The following is a 20,452-nucleotide window of genomic DNA, read 5'->3' on the forward strand; positions in this document are numbered from 1 at the left end:
ACATAGGTACCTTAAATTTAAAAAAAAAAGTAATTAGTTCAATAAAGTAAGTTATTTTGTCATACAAATAAAACATTGAAATTCGCATTTCTAATGATACTTGTTTAAAAAAACATATAAAGAAAAAAACAGAAAAAAAAATCCTACACTTTTAGCTTTTCCAATAGCATTGTTGTAATTGGGCTCACCTCGGATCAGAACATTTTTATCTTTTTTTACAAAAATAAACCGCTTTGCCTTATTAAATTCAAAGTGCCATGAACTAGGCAGCTTAATAACACGTTTTGCTTGTGTTCTCCAATCAAAGACATCCCAATCGATACCGATTTTCCGTATAGTGGAATGCTTTCTAATTAAATCATCGTAGTCACTAATTTTGACGATAACAGGCATTTTTTTCTAGAAGCCAATAAGCCAACATTGCCATCATATTCGTGTTTTTGTTTTGTCCGCCGCAACCATCAGCGAACAAACGAACTGATTTTATACTGGGATCAAAATCAAAATTATTTAGAGCATGTTGAAAAGCTGATGCAATTGTATTAGAATCTTTGCGGGAATCAATTTCTGTCCACAAGTAAGAAAACACATTGCTTGGCCTTAATTTATCTTTAGAAGTTCCAGCGACAATGGTAAAATTATTATAGTTGATTTGCTGGCTAAAATATGCTGCTTGCTCAGGTAGTCTTGGCAGTGCCAAGTTTTTCTGGCAGTTAAATGAAAAGTAAGTTGTGTTGGGTTCAGGATTTTTAAGCAGTTTGAAAAAAGCCTTTGCCTTTGCGATATGAACATGATGCTGAGTGACTAAGTTTTGTCGAACATTTAAAGAAGTTGCTACTTTTAGCTGCTCCTTTGTTCTTAAGCAAGTAGAACAACAGTCAGTTAGCGGAGTTTCATAGCGATATTGTACTTAGCATTCACATACTTTCAAAAATAAGAAATGACGATAATGGTTGAAAAGTTTCTTAAAATTTAAGTCACATGGCAAGTAAAGCAAGTGATCACACTCGTCTTGTTTCTACAGTAATGAGACTCGGTACATGTAATGGATTCTATAAATTGTTTGATGCAGTTTCGTTTTTCGTCATTTTTTGGACCCGCTCTATCACCACCCCTACGTTCCCTTGGTATCTCTCCTGTTACAACAAAATTTCTTACAATTCTTTGTATGCGGTCCTTGCTTAAATTTGTAATTCCTAGAAATGACTTAGCACAAACTCTAATCATCTCTCCTTTGCTCAGACGAACGTGGTATTTTATTGACACTGCGGCATGATTAGATTTCCCCCTTTTTGGTTTTTCTCCCTGACTGTCTAGTATCAAAAGATCTTGGCTAATTTTGTTTTTTGACTGGTAAAGATAGGCATGAAAATCTTTAATTTGCTTCATTGTAAGTGTGGAACAATAATATGGTAATCCGGGTCGTCCATTATGTCCACAAATTGAAAAAGCCGGAAGAGCTTTTGGTGTATTTCTGTAACAATATAAATTGACAAAAATTACACAATAGCTGCATACATAAAACATAATATCGATACAACTCATGGCTCACGGCTAGTAAACTTTTTGTTAGCCCTACTCGACTTTAAAAAAAAAGAAATTGAAAAAAACAACTGACACTGCAATAAAACTCAAACGATTACCGCACAAGTTCAAAATAATAAGTTTAAGATGAAGTTTTAGTTTTTAATTACCTAGCAAGTTTAGCAACATTCCTTTTATACGTTTCTGGCTGAAGAAGTTTTTTGCGTCCTTTTCCCTGTGGACTAGGTTTAACAGACATAACATTTTCACCAAATAACTCCATATTAATAAAAAAAACTTTTTCTTATTCGCCAAGAAAACACCTGTGTAGTTGCTTGAATAAAAAATACTTAAATGCCGTTCCGAAAAAAGTTTTTGTAAACAACCCTACAACAGCTGCTACCGCGTGTTAATCACGTGATTTAACAAGTTAAGTTCATTGGTGTCAGAACAAGGAGCGAGTTTTGCAAGTAAAACGTCAAAGCAAAGAGCTAGTTCTGCATATAACTGTAATTTTCTTCTCAGTATTTACATGCTAAAAAGAGACTTTTAAAAAATTCTGATTTTATCATTTGATTTCCCTTCAAAATTTAAATAAACTTAGCAAAAAGAAAAGAAATTCCATGATTTTATCGATTAGCAAGTTTTGCAAATAATGGCCTCATATCTACTATATCTTAGGCATGGTAAAATTAAAAACGTATATAATACATAATTTTTTACCACCCATAGCCAAAATAATGATTCGGTCACATTAGACAAACAACGTCATACCACAATTTACTCTAACCCAAATGTGAAAGTTCAGGCTCGATTACTATTAGGTGTCAGAGCTTGTCATATTTCAGCTCGACAATCTAATTATCTAACGAGAATAATAGAAATAACCCTTTCATTAAACTAGAATATTAATCTAATGTAGATGCCGAAGAGATGCCTAAATAGAATTGGTGGGTATACCGAAGAAGGACCTGTGGTTGCAAAAAGAAACCAGAAACTGTTTAATATTTCACCTGCGCTTGCGAAGCACTGTGTAAAAGGATCAAAAGACCTGTACAGGTTAGTGTAGGCCGCAGGGCAGTAGTGCAAGGCATATGGATTTTACCCTCTTTCTGTATCAATCTTTTGATTACTATCCGATTTACTATTTTATTCGTTACTTAGGTTAGAATAATTTTGTATACTTGTATAGTTAATTAAATAATTTTGTATCATTACACGAATTACATTTTTGTCCATTCATAATCCTTTTAATACTTTAAACTAAATTGCAAGAGTTGTCGTTTGAATATAAATCAATTTAACGTAGCAAGACTGGTGTTTTGATTATGAAGTTTAAGTTTTAATTAAAAAAGAATGCCTATTTTTTGTTTTTTTATTAATTATTTTTTCTCTTCCAACTTAATTGATTAACTTTTGTGTATAATTTTAAAACTTTACGCAGCTTCAATTTTCGCTATTATATATCAAAACGTGAGTTTTTTACTTAACAAAAAATATAGTATTATTAGGATTAAACAAATAATTAAGAAATAAATAAATTAACAAAGACTATATACAGATATCTTAAAAGTCAGGCCTTTTGCCTATTTATTCTCGTAACACATCTTCTCTCTTTGGGATCCATTGCATTGTCACTCCAACCCCAGATTGCACTATTTTCTTCAGCATAGTTTTCGTTGTTTCTCTTACTGTTTGTCCCTCTACCCGTTCTATTTATTCTAAAACAAAAACCAAAGAATTAAAAAAAATCTGTATATATATAACTATTGCAAGTATACCTATTCTTAATCATTCCGGGCGAGGCCGTCTTTAAATCGGTAGCCCAACCAATCTTAGCCATTAAATCTAAGAAACAAGTGGTAAAATTCAACCGGTAATTCCCTAACTCGGCAGTTTTATAATCCCAAGGGAATACGTGATGGTAGTTATGCCAGCCCTCACCGAACGCCACAAATGCCACGAATTTATTTTCGGTTGGTTTAATGTTACTACAAATGAAAATATGTTAAAACGACACACATGAGATTTGCCGTTAAATTTAAATTCTTACCAATCATACGGTCTCGTTCCGTAAATATGCGCAGCACTATTTACTAACCAAGTTCCATTTAATGAAAATGTATATTTGCCCACGCAGGTTATAAAAGAAAGCCAGCCATCCTCTCCCCAAAAATACCATGGAATCAAACTGGGTATTATAAAGGTCCAAATTATGATTAAAGGAATATAATATCTACAATATAGAACGATTAAATAAAATAAAAATATTATATTGCTTATATACCTCATTTGAAACTGTACAACAGGATCCGCAAGAACATCACTCATATCAACATTTTTACCTTTAATAATGACATCTTTATGTTTTTTACACATGAGCCATCCCATGTGTGAAAAGAAAAACCCTCTTCGGGCGTTATGAGGATCTGCGTCGGTGTCGGTGAATTTGTGATGGGCTCGATGATCTCTCACCTAATATAAAATATTTTTATGGGAAAAATAAATACTAAGTTTATTTCTTACTCTACAATTTCTTCAACACTCTGAATATACTGAATAATGCTAGTACATGTCAGTTTTATTATTAATTTATAAAAATAATGATGATACTTTTTTACTACAGCTATGTTCGCATTTACCCACTTTTTAGGAGCATCTTAAAAAGAAGAACACTTAATATGTATCCTAAACGTGAAATAAATTGTTTTGAACTTTATCAATTACACGCTCGAGAATACTATGTTATGGCTTTTGTATGCGCTTTCGCTTAAATATCCTCATCAAAAAATTCGTTAGAGTTAAGTCAAGTGAGCGAGCTGGTCATTCTATTTTTTCCTTTTATTCTTCATCCGTCTAGGTTGGAAAATATTATCAGGTTATTTCGAAGGTTCCTTAATTATCGCGATTCAGGTAGCTTAAGCAGGACCTACTTCAAACTAATTAACTTTTGAAAATAACTTTCTCTATTTAAAATTTCTTAAAAGAAGAAAGATTTTTATATTCTGTTAAATAATATACCTGCCCATATGTTTAGCTTGTGAGGATGCTGAGTATGAACTTTGAGGATCCAATGAAGATTTTCTCTTAACCAATATCTCTAATTTTGCCGATTAAAGACGCCATTCAAAATATTCATTTAATTCGTGGATTAAACACTTTCTAAGGGTAGTATTTCTTCTTATAAAGAATATTGTGTACCGATAAATATTTTGAATTTCACTTACTCTTTAAGGGCATTATTCAATAGTTCATAACCAACCAAGCATGTATACTCTCTTTTACTTAAGTACCTACATCTTATTCTCTGATTCTTTTATGCTTAATCTTCTAATATTCTAAAAATATTTTACATACAGAGGAGGCGAAAGCAATAAGATATACCCACGTATACCAGATTAACAGTACAGTAAAACGTTTTTACTCTAATTGTCACAAGACTAAAACTCCATCTAGTGTATAGTAAGGCTTCCCAATCAGAAACTTCCTGACCGCTTTCTTAAAGTTCTATTTACATCTAATTTAAAATTTGGTTTAAACAATTAAAAAGCTTTTGAAAATTTTTAGTTACGATGGAAATCTTACAAAATGCACCAGCGAGCTGAGAATAATTTATCTGCTGTTCGATTTCAGAACTAAAATTCTTATAAACTGCACAAACTGTCGTACTAATGAATAGAAATTAAAGAATAATGATCTTTAAGATAAAGAGAGTTTTACAGGAATCTGCTGACCTGAAGAGTTAAAAATCATGCCAAAAAATACTATAATTATAATATTTACATTGAAATATATAGTTGAGACCAAGAAAGCTGAATATTCAGTTATTGTTAGAATACACGACCGGTCAACGAAGGTCTTGAATGCGGAAATCAAAATATGCATAGGTATTTCCGCATCCAAGAAATAAATTGGCTCATATTAAGTTGGTCTTAATATAGGGTGTTAAAGAAATTATGGTTGTAAAACACTCACGCTAGCTTACCCATTCATGAATATCATTTTGTAAGGCAGCGCTTTGGGCTATCATTAAGAATATTCTTAAGGGTAAATTCGCAGTGTATGATCTGTGTGCCCATAATCTGTGGGCGCCCGCAGTTATGCCAAATCCTGCTATCATCATCCACATGTAGTCTAAAAATATACACATTACAAAATATAAAATAATCTATCAATGTCAACATACGAATCTATGTACACAAGTAAGAATACAAATTTGAAGTAATTAGTTGTTAAAGTGACAATAATAAAATTGTAATAGATCACAATTATAGCAGTTTATGTAGGGTTTTACAAAATTCGTTGCACATATTTTCAGAGCGTATTGTAGAAGTCAAAATAAGACTTTTTTTCCCTTCAGAGGTACAGCCCGCGCAAATTGATTGAAGAAAATCGAATCTTTGGAACCGTGACTACAATTAAGCGTCGAATCTCCTGAAAATTTGCATGTCTGAGTTTTTTGGGGCCCTTTCAATTTTCCATCCCAAAAATGTAAATCCATCCAATCTTAGGAGAGGATTCAGGGAGTTTTACCCTTCTGAGGGTGTTTCGAATATGAAAATTAAAAATCTAGCAATATCGTCTAGTTAGCTATGAAAAAATACAAAATTTTGGTTTCCGGAAATTTTTGATACAATTAACCATTTTTGACAAAATCGCTGATTAACGAAAGAGGAGCGTTATTAAACCCGACGCCGCGCCGTGACAAATTCATTATAAGGAGAAAATGTAAGAAACGATAATTTCAGATTTTATCATTGCTAACTAGATGGCATTCTAGATTTTTCAAATTCTTATCGGAAGCCTAAGCCTAATATAAACCATCATAAGGATCAGCTCCTCTTAATCTGGGTTTACACCATTTTTGGGATGGAAAATGTCAAAAGCACTAAAAAAAACCCAAAAAAAACTTATTTTTATTTCTAATATAAATACATAAAAGCTTCTTATTAATTTTGTCTATGAATGCTTGTCCTTGGCGGAAATTTTTTCAAGAGTATTTAAGGTGTTAGTGGTATTGAGACAATTATGCACAAAATTTGAGAGGTATAGGTTTTTTTTAGAGGTACGGTTTTCCATATTGAGCCAGTTAGATTTACAATTTTGTAAGTAATATGGTCATGCTTCCTGATTCCATACATAAATCGAGTTTAGTCAAGTACATAATCGAGCATGCGTTCTGTACCCTTTGTATTTTCTGTTTATCGAGAGCGGTAAGACAATATGGACCGTATATTCAGTAAGCAGTTAACATTTTGGTTTAAGATATACAGTCATATAGGTTTTGTCACCAAGAATACCCTGCTTCTGAATCTACCATAGTTCTTACATGTTAGTTTCGGATTCAGATATCTTAAAAACTTCACCTCACGAGGGTTGGTAAAATATCCCATATTTTTATTAAAAATACGATTTTAAAAGTTTTTTGTGTTTTACTCTGATTGAGCATCTATCCTACTGTACCTCACGCCACATTGGTACCTTCCCTCTAAGCTAGCAAGATCTTTATCACTAACAGTAAGAATGGTATCATCCGCAAAAAGCATGCATTTAGCTAAATCACCCATTGGTAGGACATTTATAAATATCAAAAAAAAAATTGGTTCAAAGACAGAGCTCTGCCATTTTTAGAAAGCCTTGAGTAATAGTAACTCTTCCACTTATACTATTTATGTGCGCTCAATAAGATATGATTCTAAAAGTTTTATGGTTCTTATTGTGTAAGATTGTGCAAATTTGTATAATTTTTTTTAGGGAGATCGTGAGATATACGATCGAAAGCCTTGCTGAAATTATAGAAGTGTGCCATGAGATGTTCGTGTTTCTCAAAAATCTCTTTCAATTGCGACACATTATAATAAACATCTTGAGATTGTTAATATAGAGTATAATAAACACTGATATGTAAAGCCTGCTTCAGAAAAATATTTTAGAGATGCCTGTTGCGTAATATTTTGCGAAATTTTATTGCACCTACTACATATACTACATCAAAGTTCGATGCTTACTAACGCCGTGCTTAAAAACAACAATGTAGCAGATCGTACAAAATGCATACGTGCGCGTTGCAATATTTCGACTTTAAGCACCTCTTTATGCATAAAAGTTGACTCCCCAACCTGTATATTATTTCCTTTTTTGAAGGTAATAATGAAGTCCGATCTTTTTTTTTGGTCAAGAACTATCACTTAACATATACAAAACTTGCTACATGGCTTTTTCGCTAATTGAAATCAATCGTCCGGACTTTAGTTCAGTACAAATAAACAATTAAATATTAATTTAAGAAAGCAAATCAGTAAAATACCTCTTAGCAGTTATAGATTTACATCTAAAATAGGACCAGCCATGTAGGGTATCTATGTATCTCAGGATTAAAATAAGAAGTATTTATAAATAATAAAATATAAGAACCGTAGGAAACGTTCTTATAAAATTGAAAATAAATTTACCGACTCAAAAGATTGGCCTAAGACAAATTTTATACAACACAAACACAATACCAGACAAAATATTAACCAGCACTTAAGACATCCTTTTCAAATATAGCTTCAATCTTATATTTGGAAATTTTACAGCTTTCAATACATATAAAGGGCATGACAAACATCAAAATTTTTTAATAAAAATGTCAAACAGCTTATCTGTAGTAACCTACGCCTTTTTTGAGGTTTCTTTGATATAACCAGGAGTTATAGTGTGTTGATATATTAAATGTTACGTTGCTTTAAATGTTTTATTTATTTTATATTGTTTCCCTTATTTTGTATTATTTTATATTGTTATTGGCAAATTTTCGATTATATTTTTAATTTCATTTCACCTTTCCTTCCTATTTTAAAATATTTTATTTATGAAAGTCGCGTTCACGGTTAGTTTATTCATCGCTTTCATTTTAGTTCGAAAAAGAGACTCAAGAATCAAAAGCGCATTCTAGAGAATGAAGAATCGCTAATTGCAACATTTAGGCGCGACCTCGAATTTTAAATTATTAGATTCTTGGTATTCGAATAACCATTCCAAGCATTCGCCTCACATGTATGCGAAAGCAACATATTCTGACAATAATTCAATTCCCTTCACTAACCCTCACCAATGAATGCAATGGCAAAGAACTCACTAAAAGATTGGCCTCATTTAATATGTTAAAATCACCCAAACATAATTGTTCAAAAAATGCGGTAAATAGATTCAGAGTTAGAAAAGCAGTAATATTTATTTTTATTTTAAGGATGAAAATATTATAAAGGCGACGGTGTATTCGAATGAAACTTCTGGAAAAGGTTATTAACCTTTTCCAAATATTATATTTTTAAAACTTACAGACCTTACCTATATACGTACTTAAAAACTATTTAAAAAAAGATGAAAAAAATCTAATATATGTGAAATCTAATATTTTTTTTTATTTAAATAGTAAATAATATGTAGTAAAAACTTACCAAACACAAAGGTGGCAAACTTCATTTTAAATGTAGCAAACAAATATAAACTGTATAAGAGTATACTATGTAAAACAACAAAAACGGCAACATTTTTCCAAACTATTTCTAATTTATATTCAGTTTTTTTCTTTGTGGTTTTATCGCTAAAGTTTGCTAGAGGGCCAACTTCTTGAAAATTCCAATCCAGCTCATTTTGGAAAGCGGATTTTGTTTTAGGCACGTCCCCTGATAAAAAGAGATCGTAGGATTGTTTTGAGAGTAGAATTTGAACCATTTTTTTGAATTTTAATATTATGCAACTACTAGCAATAATACTACAATCAATAATATATTTAAATGTTTTCAATTCTCTATCTTACAGAATGTCTAATACTAACTAATACAAAGCTAAGTATTACACATTGCGGTTTTCTTATATACCAGAAAATCGGCACTAAAAATTTTATGAGCCTCTTGGTAATGACACGTTTAATGCCCACCTTTGTTTGTTTGATGAACCTTTCCTATATTTTATGTATTTGTGCTGCATTAACCGATTCAATTAATTGCACTAGGTTTTTGTGCTTCTATTGTTCAATTTGTGGAGCAGAACGAGGTATGAGTGAAAATTCAGTCTGTTTTTAAAATATATTAGCATACGTTAAACTGTTTCAACAATACTATACATACATTAGTAAGTAGGCGTAACAAGAGTAATAGATAAAATGGAGGGTGAAAGCATTTTGCTGAAGATCTATTTATTACGAAATGGCAAACATATAGGAGAGTTATTGATTTTTTTAAAATTTCTTTACAAAAAGAAAATATTCAACGTTAAAGCTTATCTCTTTTCGACTTTTTAATTTTGGCTTGCGACAATCGGATCTTGATAATTAGATAAGACATTAAGATGCCAATTTCAGGCACAGATGGAAGAAATTGACTGAATTAGATTTAAGTTCCTCGTTTATATGAAAAAAAAAATACAAAGAGATCAAAAATAATACAAGATGATCCCTAGTTAAGATAGCTTAGAATCTCAATAGTCGACAATCTATTTAAGTTGCCCTTCGTAGCATTAATGAGGTTTTTGAATTCCGAGTACATTGAAACAGTTATGAGGCACAGGAAGCTCAGTGATTTTGATGCAGTTAAATTGAAATAAAAGCGGGATATTGGGGACGTTAATCTGCATAAAGTATCCGTCACTAGTTCCCCTAAGATCGTTACAAAAAACTGCTTTTGCCTTTATTACCTCATGATTACACCGCAAAGTTAAATAATTTTACCAGAACGTTCACGGCCTCAATACTTTAGATAAGTTTTTTGCAGTCACTGCTAATGAGTACGACATTTTTTGAATCACGGAGAAGTGATTAAAGCCATATGTTTGCGGTACTTTTTCCTGGGACATATGATGATACAGGTATGTCTGTCTGACCGTGAATTTGAAACTATTCGCGCTACTCAAGGCGGTGGTGTTTTGTAATAGCTTTGTTACTTCGGTTGACGTTGTTTGCTGTAAAATTAACTTCAAGTCTTAGGACTTATATGTTTTTATATTGTTTATTAAACCAACGGTCGCATTTGAGAATTTTAAACAGTTCTTTAATCATTCCACTCTGTTATGTTCAATGTTCAGAGTCCTATACTTGAGCCCAAATACTTGTAATGTTATAGTCTACGAACTTAATAAATATACCTGGACTGCCAATTTAATGAAAAGTAAATGACCACCACTAGATGGCCGCCATTTTGTGTGATTGTGTCCTTTCGATGTTGGTCACAGACAAATTTCAGTTGTGCCAATTGGAGGCAAACAAAACAATTAATGTTTTTGGGAGGTTATGTTAACAAACACAAAAAAGAAAGTATGTACATCACTTCCGCGTCATCCTTCACCCAGTCAACACGTGGTCGTTCATTTTCCTTTCCTATCCTTCAGATTCCTTTCCTAAACCCTTTCCTACCCCTTGCCGTTTTCTATAACGTGCATTTAAGTATTAAATTTTCTGAAAGTTATCGATTCGGGAAACAGGGTACATACCCGACGGTTTTCTCGAATCTCCAAATCGTGCTGGCAGATTGCCTAGTAGCAGAGCCAATAACCTAGCAAGCAAGCAGCAAGCAAAGTATGTACATACATATAGTGTATATGTATATCGTATGTACTATGTATTCTATGATAAACAACACAGACAAACAATTCACAATAATTCAGTTTTAACAAACAGTGAGCCAAATACGTTTAAATAAGGAGGAAGGTATATCGCCTGAGGCAGACGATATTCCCAAGTGTGTCCTTTAGAAATTGCCAAAAACTAGGCAATCCGCTATTCTCACAATTGAAAATGTTATTTAGAATCAGTCATATGGAGTGATCATGTCGAATCGTGATTTTAGAATCCCAATGATGGTTTAAAAACAATGTCAATGAAAAAAATAAATTTAGTTCGTGCCAGGTCACACGTCAACTTCATACCGTTATTTAATATATTTTTTTGTTGGCAACACTGAAAGTGTTCAGAGTGATCAACACCAAAAGGACACAACCACTATAAATATGGCGGCCACCAGGCAGCGGTAATTTTTGCGGTTTTTTTTGTGTAAATAATGCATGTACATATTATGCTTTATATGACATACTGAGTTAAATATTTTTCGTATTTGTTCCACTTAAGCTCGAGAGCTTATTAATAATAGATAAATAAAGAAAAGGCCCTTAGAAATATTAAAAAGTACAAATCTGTATTATATCTAAATAGACGTACAATTATAAAGTATGACCATTGAAATCAGGGTCAGTCTAGAATTCTCGGAATAGCAATAATGCGGTTGTTACAGATCCGCAAGTAGATAAGAGTAAACGCCTTGAGTAATTCTTTAACATTTACAGCGTCTATAGACCTCGAACATCTCTCAACTTGCAATAATTCACCTCACCTTGACATTTCCAAAGGCGATGCTTCTCAAGTGATTTCTGCCGGTAGAAAATTTAAGCACAAACTGCCATCTGGCGTCGATGGTATACCTTTGATTGCATTGGTGTCCTGCCTGATCCCTTGACGTACAATTTTAACTTAATGCTATCCACAGCGCAAATTCCGGACGACTGGAAGATTTCTAGAACATCATCTATATTGATAGCCAGAGATTCTGATCAGGTACTCAGTTACAGGCAAAACTCAATACCTTGCAATTTTTCAAAAATATTTGAAACTATTTTGTACTTAGTTCATAGAATAAGAGGATTCATTTTCAAATAAAAAAAAAACTGAACGAGATACTAAATACTTTACAGTTAAGTCATCTGTTGTGGCCTAGTGGAATGTCTTATTAACTGTGGAAATAAGACCGGTAGTTGCTCTAAAATAATATTAGCCAAGTTAGAGATTATACAGAAGATAGTAATAAAAACTATATACAATCAGCCTTTATTATTACTCTACTTCAAATAATGAAGTCGTGGATTATTTTTCGGGCCCAGACTTTTTAATGTTATTCCTCTGTAAATTTAAGAAAGCAATAACTTATCAAGACTTTTAAAAAAGAGATTCGTCAGAGGGTTTAAAAAAATAGTGATATAATACATTCTGAATTGGATTAAAGAATGTTTTAACCTTGTATTTAGTGGCCTGGGTTTCCAAAAACAAGAATTTACAATTTATTGTCAATTTTATGTATGAATGTTCCTTAAATCCACGTTTAGATTATGCAAGTTATTTTTTACTCATAATTCCTCAATTATAACCGTCACAAAATCATGCAATTTGGCAAAAGAATTCTATTAGACATGATCCCCATAAACCGAAATTTTGAAATTGTCAGTGGCGTAGAATGTGGAGGAGCACACATGCCTATTTTTCTCCACAACTCTTTAATTGACAAATTTGGTACAGTAAGAAATAATTTGGAGAAAACATCATTTTTTCTAAAGTCACTTTTTTCTAAAAGTTACCATTTCAAAAAGTCGCCTAAAATTACCATTTTCAAACAAAGAGCGTTTGAAGAAAATCTGTATGAAATTCTAATAGTTGAGGAATAAATTCCTGTCCTGTCTCATCAAAGCCCATTTAGTTCATATTGAAAAGTTACTTTAATACATTTTTTAATTTCATTACTTTTATTATTAAGTTTGTAACTTATTGTCAAATACACTTTTCGTTAGCAACAGCAGTTGAGCGCGTACATCAAAGCAGATTGTCTAAAGTGACCGTCACAAGTGTCAATACACTTATCCGCAAGTCTTCTCTAAGAGGTGTCCTTAATTTTTCGCAAATATATTGCGAATCTGATTAAATTCATTTTTAATTCGCCACGAAGATCATTCGTATCATCAACGTGTGAAGTAAACAATTTGTTTCAAATGATCACACATATAAAAGTCCAATGGATTGAAGTCGGGAGATCTGGCTGGCCAGGGTATCGGATCTCCGCCTCCTATCTTTTTTAGTGATAGTGTACACAATTCAGTTTCCATGGCCAACTTATCTTTTCTGATCAACTATTAGAATTTGATACGCATGACAAATTTTCTTCAAACGCTCTCTGCTCGAAAACGGTAAGTTTAGGCGACTTTTTGAAAGAGTACCCACACCTTTGACATGTGTTAAATACTAGGTCAAGGATGTATGGCCTCAGCTTGTTTAATAAGTGCTATGTTGAGAAGCCCGTTGGAAAGAGAACCCAATCACTTCTTAATACGTATATTAAAATATTAAACACTTAACATTAATAACACGAATACATGGCTAACCCCCGAGACAAGTATACACGTTACACAACGATTGGATATGTTAACAGTACGAGGAGTGACGACTAACCCCGGCGACCGCTTCTGACCTTTCTCCTTATCCCTTATTCTTTCGTGGAAATTATAAAGATAAAAGAAATATTATAATTTTTAAAAACATGAGATAAACAGGAAAATAGGTATTTTGGACCACTAAAAGAAAACAAAAAAACTCATCAATAAACGTTTACTTTACATTCAGTACATTTATACAACACAATTCCACTAAACAATTTCACATTTTACAGAAGAAGACCTTCTAAATTAAAAAATAAATAATATAAATTAAAATATAAGATTACTAGTACATCCATCGATTGAACTATCCACGATATATATAAAACGCTCATACGCCAAGAAATGCTTTTTATCTAAATATTCGTATTTAAATTAGTAAATCCCCTGTGAACATATTGCTATGAATAATAGGAGGGATACGGATGGTGATAACCAGTATTAACCGGTGAGGTCATGTGACTGCGAGGGTCGATTGGCGCACCGTGATAAGTAGGCTGCGATACGCTCCCGTAACTGCTAAATGTTGGCATAGAGGGCGCAGTCGGTGCGACGGCACCCGTTGATAAAAGGTGGGTTTCCCCCAAAAGTGGCGGGCGTTGTTCCAACAGTTGGTCGGATCCTTTAAATAATAATAATAGCTTTAGAGTCATTTTATGACGAAAATTATTATTCCGTAGAGATGGGCAAAAAATATTTTTTTAAGAAGCAGCTACTGCTTTTTTCAAAAAGCAGCAGGTTAGAAGCAAGTAGACTAATAGGTGATTAAAAACTGTCTTTTAGCGGCGGTATAACTTAAAATGGAAGAATGGGCTATTGGGCACTGGTTCTTGACTTGATACGCGTAAACGATGTTGGCGTAATTAAGTACATACATACATATTGTGTAATGTAGTCTTGAAAAGATAAATGCTTTCTGCTTTTCTAATTCTATTTTAATCAAATACTCTATAATGTTCAAAAATAATAATCAAACAAGGCAGCACTTTACAATTCAGCAATATAGAACTGTGGAAATCAAGGTCGATGATTGGTCCCGGTTATGATAAAATCGGGGAATCACCAGTCACTCGACTAATCAGCTGGCAATATTTTTGCCTTATTGGGCATCTCCACGTATATATGATTTAAGATTTCATTTCTTAAAATAGAAATGTTTTTTCTTGTTAGCAAACTTATTGGTAATATACCTATATGTATATTAACATTCGAATTTAAGCTTTATTTAAAGTATTCATTAAATGAAATAGCTTTGAACCGCAGTTTTCGTCGTTAAACAAAATCTATAATATAAATATAAATACATCAATTTTCAAAACGCGTCATTCAAACTCCGCTGGTAACTCCTTCGAAGGAAGTAACTCGATTTGAAAATTGTGAACTGTGAACACAATCTAACTCAACCGCGATTAGTTCACACTGTATAAGTCGACCGCTTCCCACATTTATATAGCAATGTTCACAGTAAACTGCTTTTTAGTAGCAGTTTTTTTCAGAACTGAAAACTAGGGTGAAGCAGTTTCTAAAATAGCAGCCCATCTCTATTATTCCGCAATTACAATAAAAATTTTGCCAAAAATCATTTGCTAAAATGAAGAGTATTGTATCAAAGCCAACAAATGGAATATCCACGCCAATAATATAAGATCAAATAAATAAGGAAGGCGCACATAGCATTTAAAGTGATATAAGATAATTTATATATTTATTTATAAAGAAAAGAGCTCAACAGTATAATTATATGCATAAGTTACATAACTAAATTGTATAGCGGACAATGACAAAAAAATAGTTTACATATTCATAATAAATCTTTTACTGTTCGAATGAATCTCAGAACAATTGGGTTTACACACTCATTAAATAGTGAGGAGACTCCATGTACTGGTAATCTTTAAATCAAGTTAGTATGAGCCTACCACAAGTTCGTACTAGAAGAAAAAAATTCAGAAATTCTTGGAACATTGTGGTGCCACCACCTTGTGGTGACTTTAAAAGACAAATCTTCGTAGTAGTTCTTCACTGTTTGACCCTCTTGGGGTATAAACTTTAGGAGTCCAAATGTCCTCCACGCATTGTCAAATTAATTTACATATCTCTGATATTTAGATGACCAAATAACAGAGTTAAACTCTAGTCTACTTCTAACTAAACAGTTAAACAGAGCCGTAAGCACAGTAAAATAGTTAAAAGATATGCAATTTCGCATAATAAAAACCTAGCATCTCCCTTGCACCAGAGACTACCGTCTTGATGTGTATTAATTAATACTCCCAAATCTCGTGCACTTCCATTTTGGTCAGAACGCACTCAAAATGGAATCACCAACATGATAATTGTATTTTTTACGGGAGATCTCCTCCTACTAATAGACATAATCAAACACTTGTCGACATTCAACAACAGCCTATTCTGAACACACCATTCCTGGGTTAAAGAAAAGCCATGTGAGCAGGCCAATAAATGATTCGCAAACGCTGATTTAGTTTCGATGATGTCAGAATCCCTGTACTTGTCCACCAAAGCTGTATAATCTTCTATTCTGGTGGAAATTTTACGCCCCGATTGCCCTATGTAAATGGCATGACAGTCATTATATTTTAATAAGTATATCCCTGATTTTGAAAAGAAATAAGCCTTATCTATCACATTAACTAGTTGCCTTTTTAAATTATTCGTTGTTTTGAAGGCAATTGTGAGATTTGAAGATTTATAAGATTAATAATATCAAGTGGAGAACCATTATTAAAAGCGATATGTTTAATTATGTTTAGCTGAGCAAGAAAATCTTCTTTAGAAAGGGGAAAGTTAGGTTGGGTTGGGTTGGGCGATAAAAAGAGGAATTACAACAACCCATAATTTTCTTCCTTAACTGTGAACGAGATATTTGCGTGAAAAAAGTTTATAGAAATTAAGAAATTTGCCAACTCTAGATCATTGCCATTCCACACCACAAAAATATCAATGACAATCCGTTTCTCCAAATCATTCATAAAAAGCTCACTCAGAAGATGAGAGGCAAGACCTCCCTTTGATAGTCCAGTAACTAGTCTTAAATACCTGATATTAAAAACGAAAAAAATATGATCAAGTACTAGCTTGAGAAGTGTTAAAAGGTCATCAACAATAAGTCTCTCAAACGTTGACTTCAGCAAAAGAAATCTGACCAAATCAAGGCAATCACAAGGTGGAATGCTTGGGAATAAATTTTTAACATCCAGAGAAATTAATTTCGAACCCTCTGGAATGCGGATATTTAAAAAAAAATCAGTTAACTACTGAATTTTTTGTAGAATAAGTGCTTCTAAAACCAGTTACATATTTTAGTGCGGTATTTAACCGTCTAACAAATTGTAACAAGGTGAGTTTTCCAAATGACACTACTGTTCTAATAGGACAATTGGGTTTGTGAATTTTAGGAAGGCCGTAGACGACGAAAGTTCTCAATTCATAGAATATAATTTTTCTTTTTTAATATGAAAAAATTCTAAAATTAGATTACACTTATCAAGAGTTTGTTTAACCTTAGAGAAAACAGAAGTAGTAAGGTCTTTGTTTATATTAACAAAGTCACCACAACCCAAAAAATAGGAGATACATGGATAATATTTCTGTGGTGTGGACAGGCAATGATCTAGAATTGGCGGATTTCCTCATTTTTATAAAGTCTCTTGACGAAGATATCTCGTTCACGATTGAGGAAGAAAAAGATGGAAGATTGCCTTTTCTTGATGTGCTTAATTATGGGTTAAACGCGCGCCTCTCAATCTTAAGGATTGCTGGATGGTTCCCCACTTGAGTGACATTTTATTTTTTATATGTTTATTTTTATCTACGATGAATATTGTTAAGCTAACCCAGTTTTTGATTTGTTGTTAGTTGTAATGTGATCTGTAAAGGTATAGGTCTAGATAAAAAAAATTATCATATTTTATGTATCTTTTTGTAAAATTTTAAATTTATTTTTAGGCCTGATGATGCTCTGATAGGAGCGAAAAACGTGTAGCTTTCAAAAATTATATATATGTTTAATGAGACCGTAACATGAATTTTTTACTTTTGTTTTGATATCCTGCCTGCAAGCTTATGCAATAATATTCTCAATAACACCTTATCGAATGCCTTTGCAAAGTCTGTGTAGACTCATGACCGCTTTCCCTCATTTATTTAACCAGCCAGAAATCTGTGTCGAGATCAAATTGAAATATAGCCTTTAATACACCAGTATATAAATTTATAATCGGTGTATAATTGCAAATTTCACTTCTATCATGAAAGGGAGTTCCATCTAGTGCCTTCACTTTCTCCGAAATATATGGAATTGGTTTCTTATCAGCGAAGTAAACACTAAAGTCAACTAAGTTTAAAAGTCATTTGCTATGTCCTTACCGTTACAGTACGTAAGTTTTTTGAAATTATTAAAAAAACTGGATTTTTTTCTTCTATTTGTAATTCTTGCACGATCTTTAGATTTAATGGCAATACATTTTGCCGCGTAAAACGGCCTTAGTTTTTTAACGGGAAATATATTTACCTGACATATGCGTATTAGTTCCTAAAATACGTTCCGCACTCGGATCGGGGAGGAGACGTCCGGGTGTTTCTGGAATAAGTCGATTCTCGTTTATTCTGGTACTCAAGTCGCCTGCCAGGAGACGTGCTTGGTCAAAAATTCGATGTTTGTTGGTCAAAGAATGTTCAGTTAACAACCTACAAAAACATATTAAGTTATAATTCAAGTAAATTATAACTTTACAAGTTGAAAATTTATGTTTGACAAATTTCGTAGAATTTCTATCACCTGTTTTTAAAATTTGACTTTTTTATCCGGACAAAAGAAAATGGGAAACTATTTAAATGTAATTGTGTGGAGATATACAGGGTGCGGCACAAAGAGCGAACGTTTTTAGGACAGGTAGTGATTGCCCATTAGAGAAGGGAGGGGTGTACGTCAGCACTGAATGTAAGTGCTTTGACTCAAAGGCATTTCAATTCAATTCAAATTCGGCTTGATAGGTCCCTATTTTTTTGATGAAAAAAATGGGGTTATCGTTTTAATAACGTCTGAACGTTAGGTCAATATGGTAAACACCTTCTTTATCCCAGAGTTACAAAGAAGACGTATTGACCGTGACCGTTTGTGGTTTCAGCAAGATGGAGTCACGGCACACACTTTAATATTCAGTATAATATACAATTTGATTTCAAGATTCGGTGACTTTTTTTGGCCTCCTTAGTCCCCAGACATGTCCATGTGTGATTTTCTTGGGGGGCTACCTCGAATCCCGCGTCTATGAAAATAATCCTAATACATTAGATGAATTGAAAGATGCAATCCGTCAGGAAATTAGTGAAATCAATAGAGATTTGTTGTAAAAACTCAAGGCTAGTTTCCACGAACGCCTTCAACAATGCGTCGATGGAAACGGTCACCATATGCCTGATATTGTTTTCTACAACTAAAAATCCATCCGAGTATTATCAAATGCTATGTCTTTGTGTATGTTGGTCTACCAATAAATTTTCTTTAAAGCAAAAACTAATGATTTTATGATTAGTTCAAAAACATCCTATTCCTCTGCCGCACCCTGTATTATAACGGTTATTCTTATACTTAATCGTATTGCCATTTTTTTTTAAGAAATGGGATTAACAAGGCACTTAATTAATTTTGTTAATCATTTATCGCGGAGTTGTTTATGCTAAAGAGACTATATTTTTTAAGTCAAAAGTCATTTTAAACTTCATGGGTCTTGATTTTAAGTTTAATGTCATCCATGTAAACCAGTTTGACCATAATTTTTTAATAAATTGTTTCCCAAGTTAAGGAGTTTCACAAATTATACCGGGTGTTTCACTAAGCGTGGAACGCAGCGAGATGAAACTGCAGCGATATAATCTGACATCATTTGATTTTTTTTTGAAGAAAATGCTGGAAATTATTATTAAGTTCGAAGTTTGGCTACTAGGGGAGGCATAATCAAAAGGTCAAAAATTCAAATCTAGTTTTCTCCGGAAAATGTACACTTAAAGTACCCTTTTTGAACATAATTAGAAACCTTTTTCATCATTTTAGTGAAAGTCTCGTTGAGAGACACCTCCATAAAGTAGGCGAAGATAGTGACAGCGTAATTTCGGCAATAACTGGAAAAGTAAAAAAGATAGCCAACTGCGGCTTTCAGGGTTTCAAGCTTTTCAATGCTATCAAAATTATACCATGCTATTTAATTCAAATGACGCTTCCTACCAATTTTACTAAAAACCTCACAAAAACTATTGGATGCAATATTCAAAAGTACTTTAAGTTAGTTAGATTTCCATATACAATTGGTGGCTTCTACTTCAGGGACATCTACAGGAGTGCTATTTAGTAAACCAATGCATTTACAAAGGTACATTAAATTCTGGAATGTATGCCTTTAAGTTATGTTTTTTTTAAAGCAATTTAATTTATAAGAGCATTTGCTGAATTTCCATCTTTAAAACTGATTCTTACTTTGTTACGATCTATGCTGTCGATTTCTTCAATTTTATTGTCTAGGTCGAGATGACAAGAGAAAGTTAGATCATTAAGATTTTAGATTAATAACTTTGACAATAAGCTGCGAACTTTGAATTAACGGAAGCTATAAAGAAAGAAGGCGAATTATGGAATTTCAATAGAAGCTTCTACCTAATGTTATTATTTGTTTTAATG

The 20,452-nt window shown here is 32.8% G+C and overlaps 1 protein-coding gene across 4 annotated transcripts in view; it reads right to left on the reverse strand.

Annotated features, from left to right (window-relative positions):
* Window positions 1-2,883: 2,883 nt before the first annotated feature.
* Window positions 2,884-20,452, reverse strand: part of LOC126738382 (uncharacterized) — a 43,342-nt gene continuing 25,773 nt past the window's right edge. For 2 of the 4 annotated variants that reach the window (XM_050443686.1, XM_050443684.1), the window contains 5 exons: window positions 18,290-18,465; window positions 5,510-5,658; window positions 3,578-3,999; window positions 3,306-3,515; window positions 2,884-3,245 (listed from right to left, as the gene is read on the reverse strand). In XM_050443686.1, coding sequence (XP_050299643.1) covers window positions 3,098-3,245; window positions 3,306-3,515; window positions 3,578-3,999; window positions 5,510-5,658; window positions 18,290-18,465 — 1,105 coding nt within the window. In that variant the 3' untranslated portion in view covers window positions 2,884-3,097. Of the gene's footprint in view, window positions 3,246-3,305; window positions 3,516-3,577; window positions 4,000-5,509; window positions 5,659-13,912; window positions 14,378-18,289; window positions 18,466-20,452 lie in introns of those variants that run through there. The other 2 variants (XM_050443685.1, XM_050443687.1) reach the window with 2 other exon arrangements.

Source organism: Anthonomus grandis, chromosome 7, assembly GCF_022605725.1.
Source record: "Anthonomus grandis grandis chromosome 7, icAntGran1.3, whole genome shotgun sequence".
Lineage (NCBI taxonomy): Eukaryota > Metazoa > Arthropoda > Insecta > Coleoptera > Curculionidae > Anthonomus > Anthonomus grandis.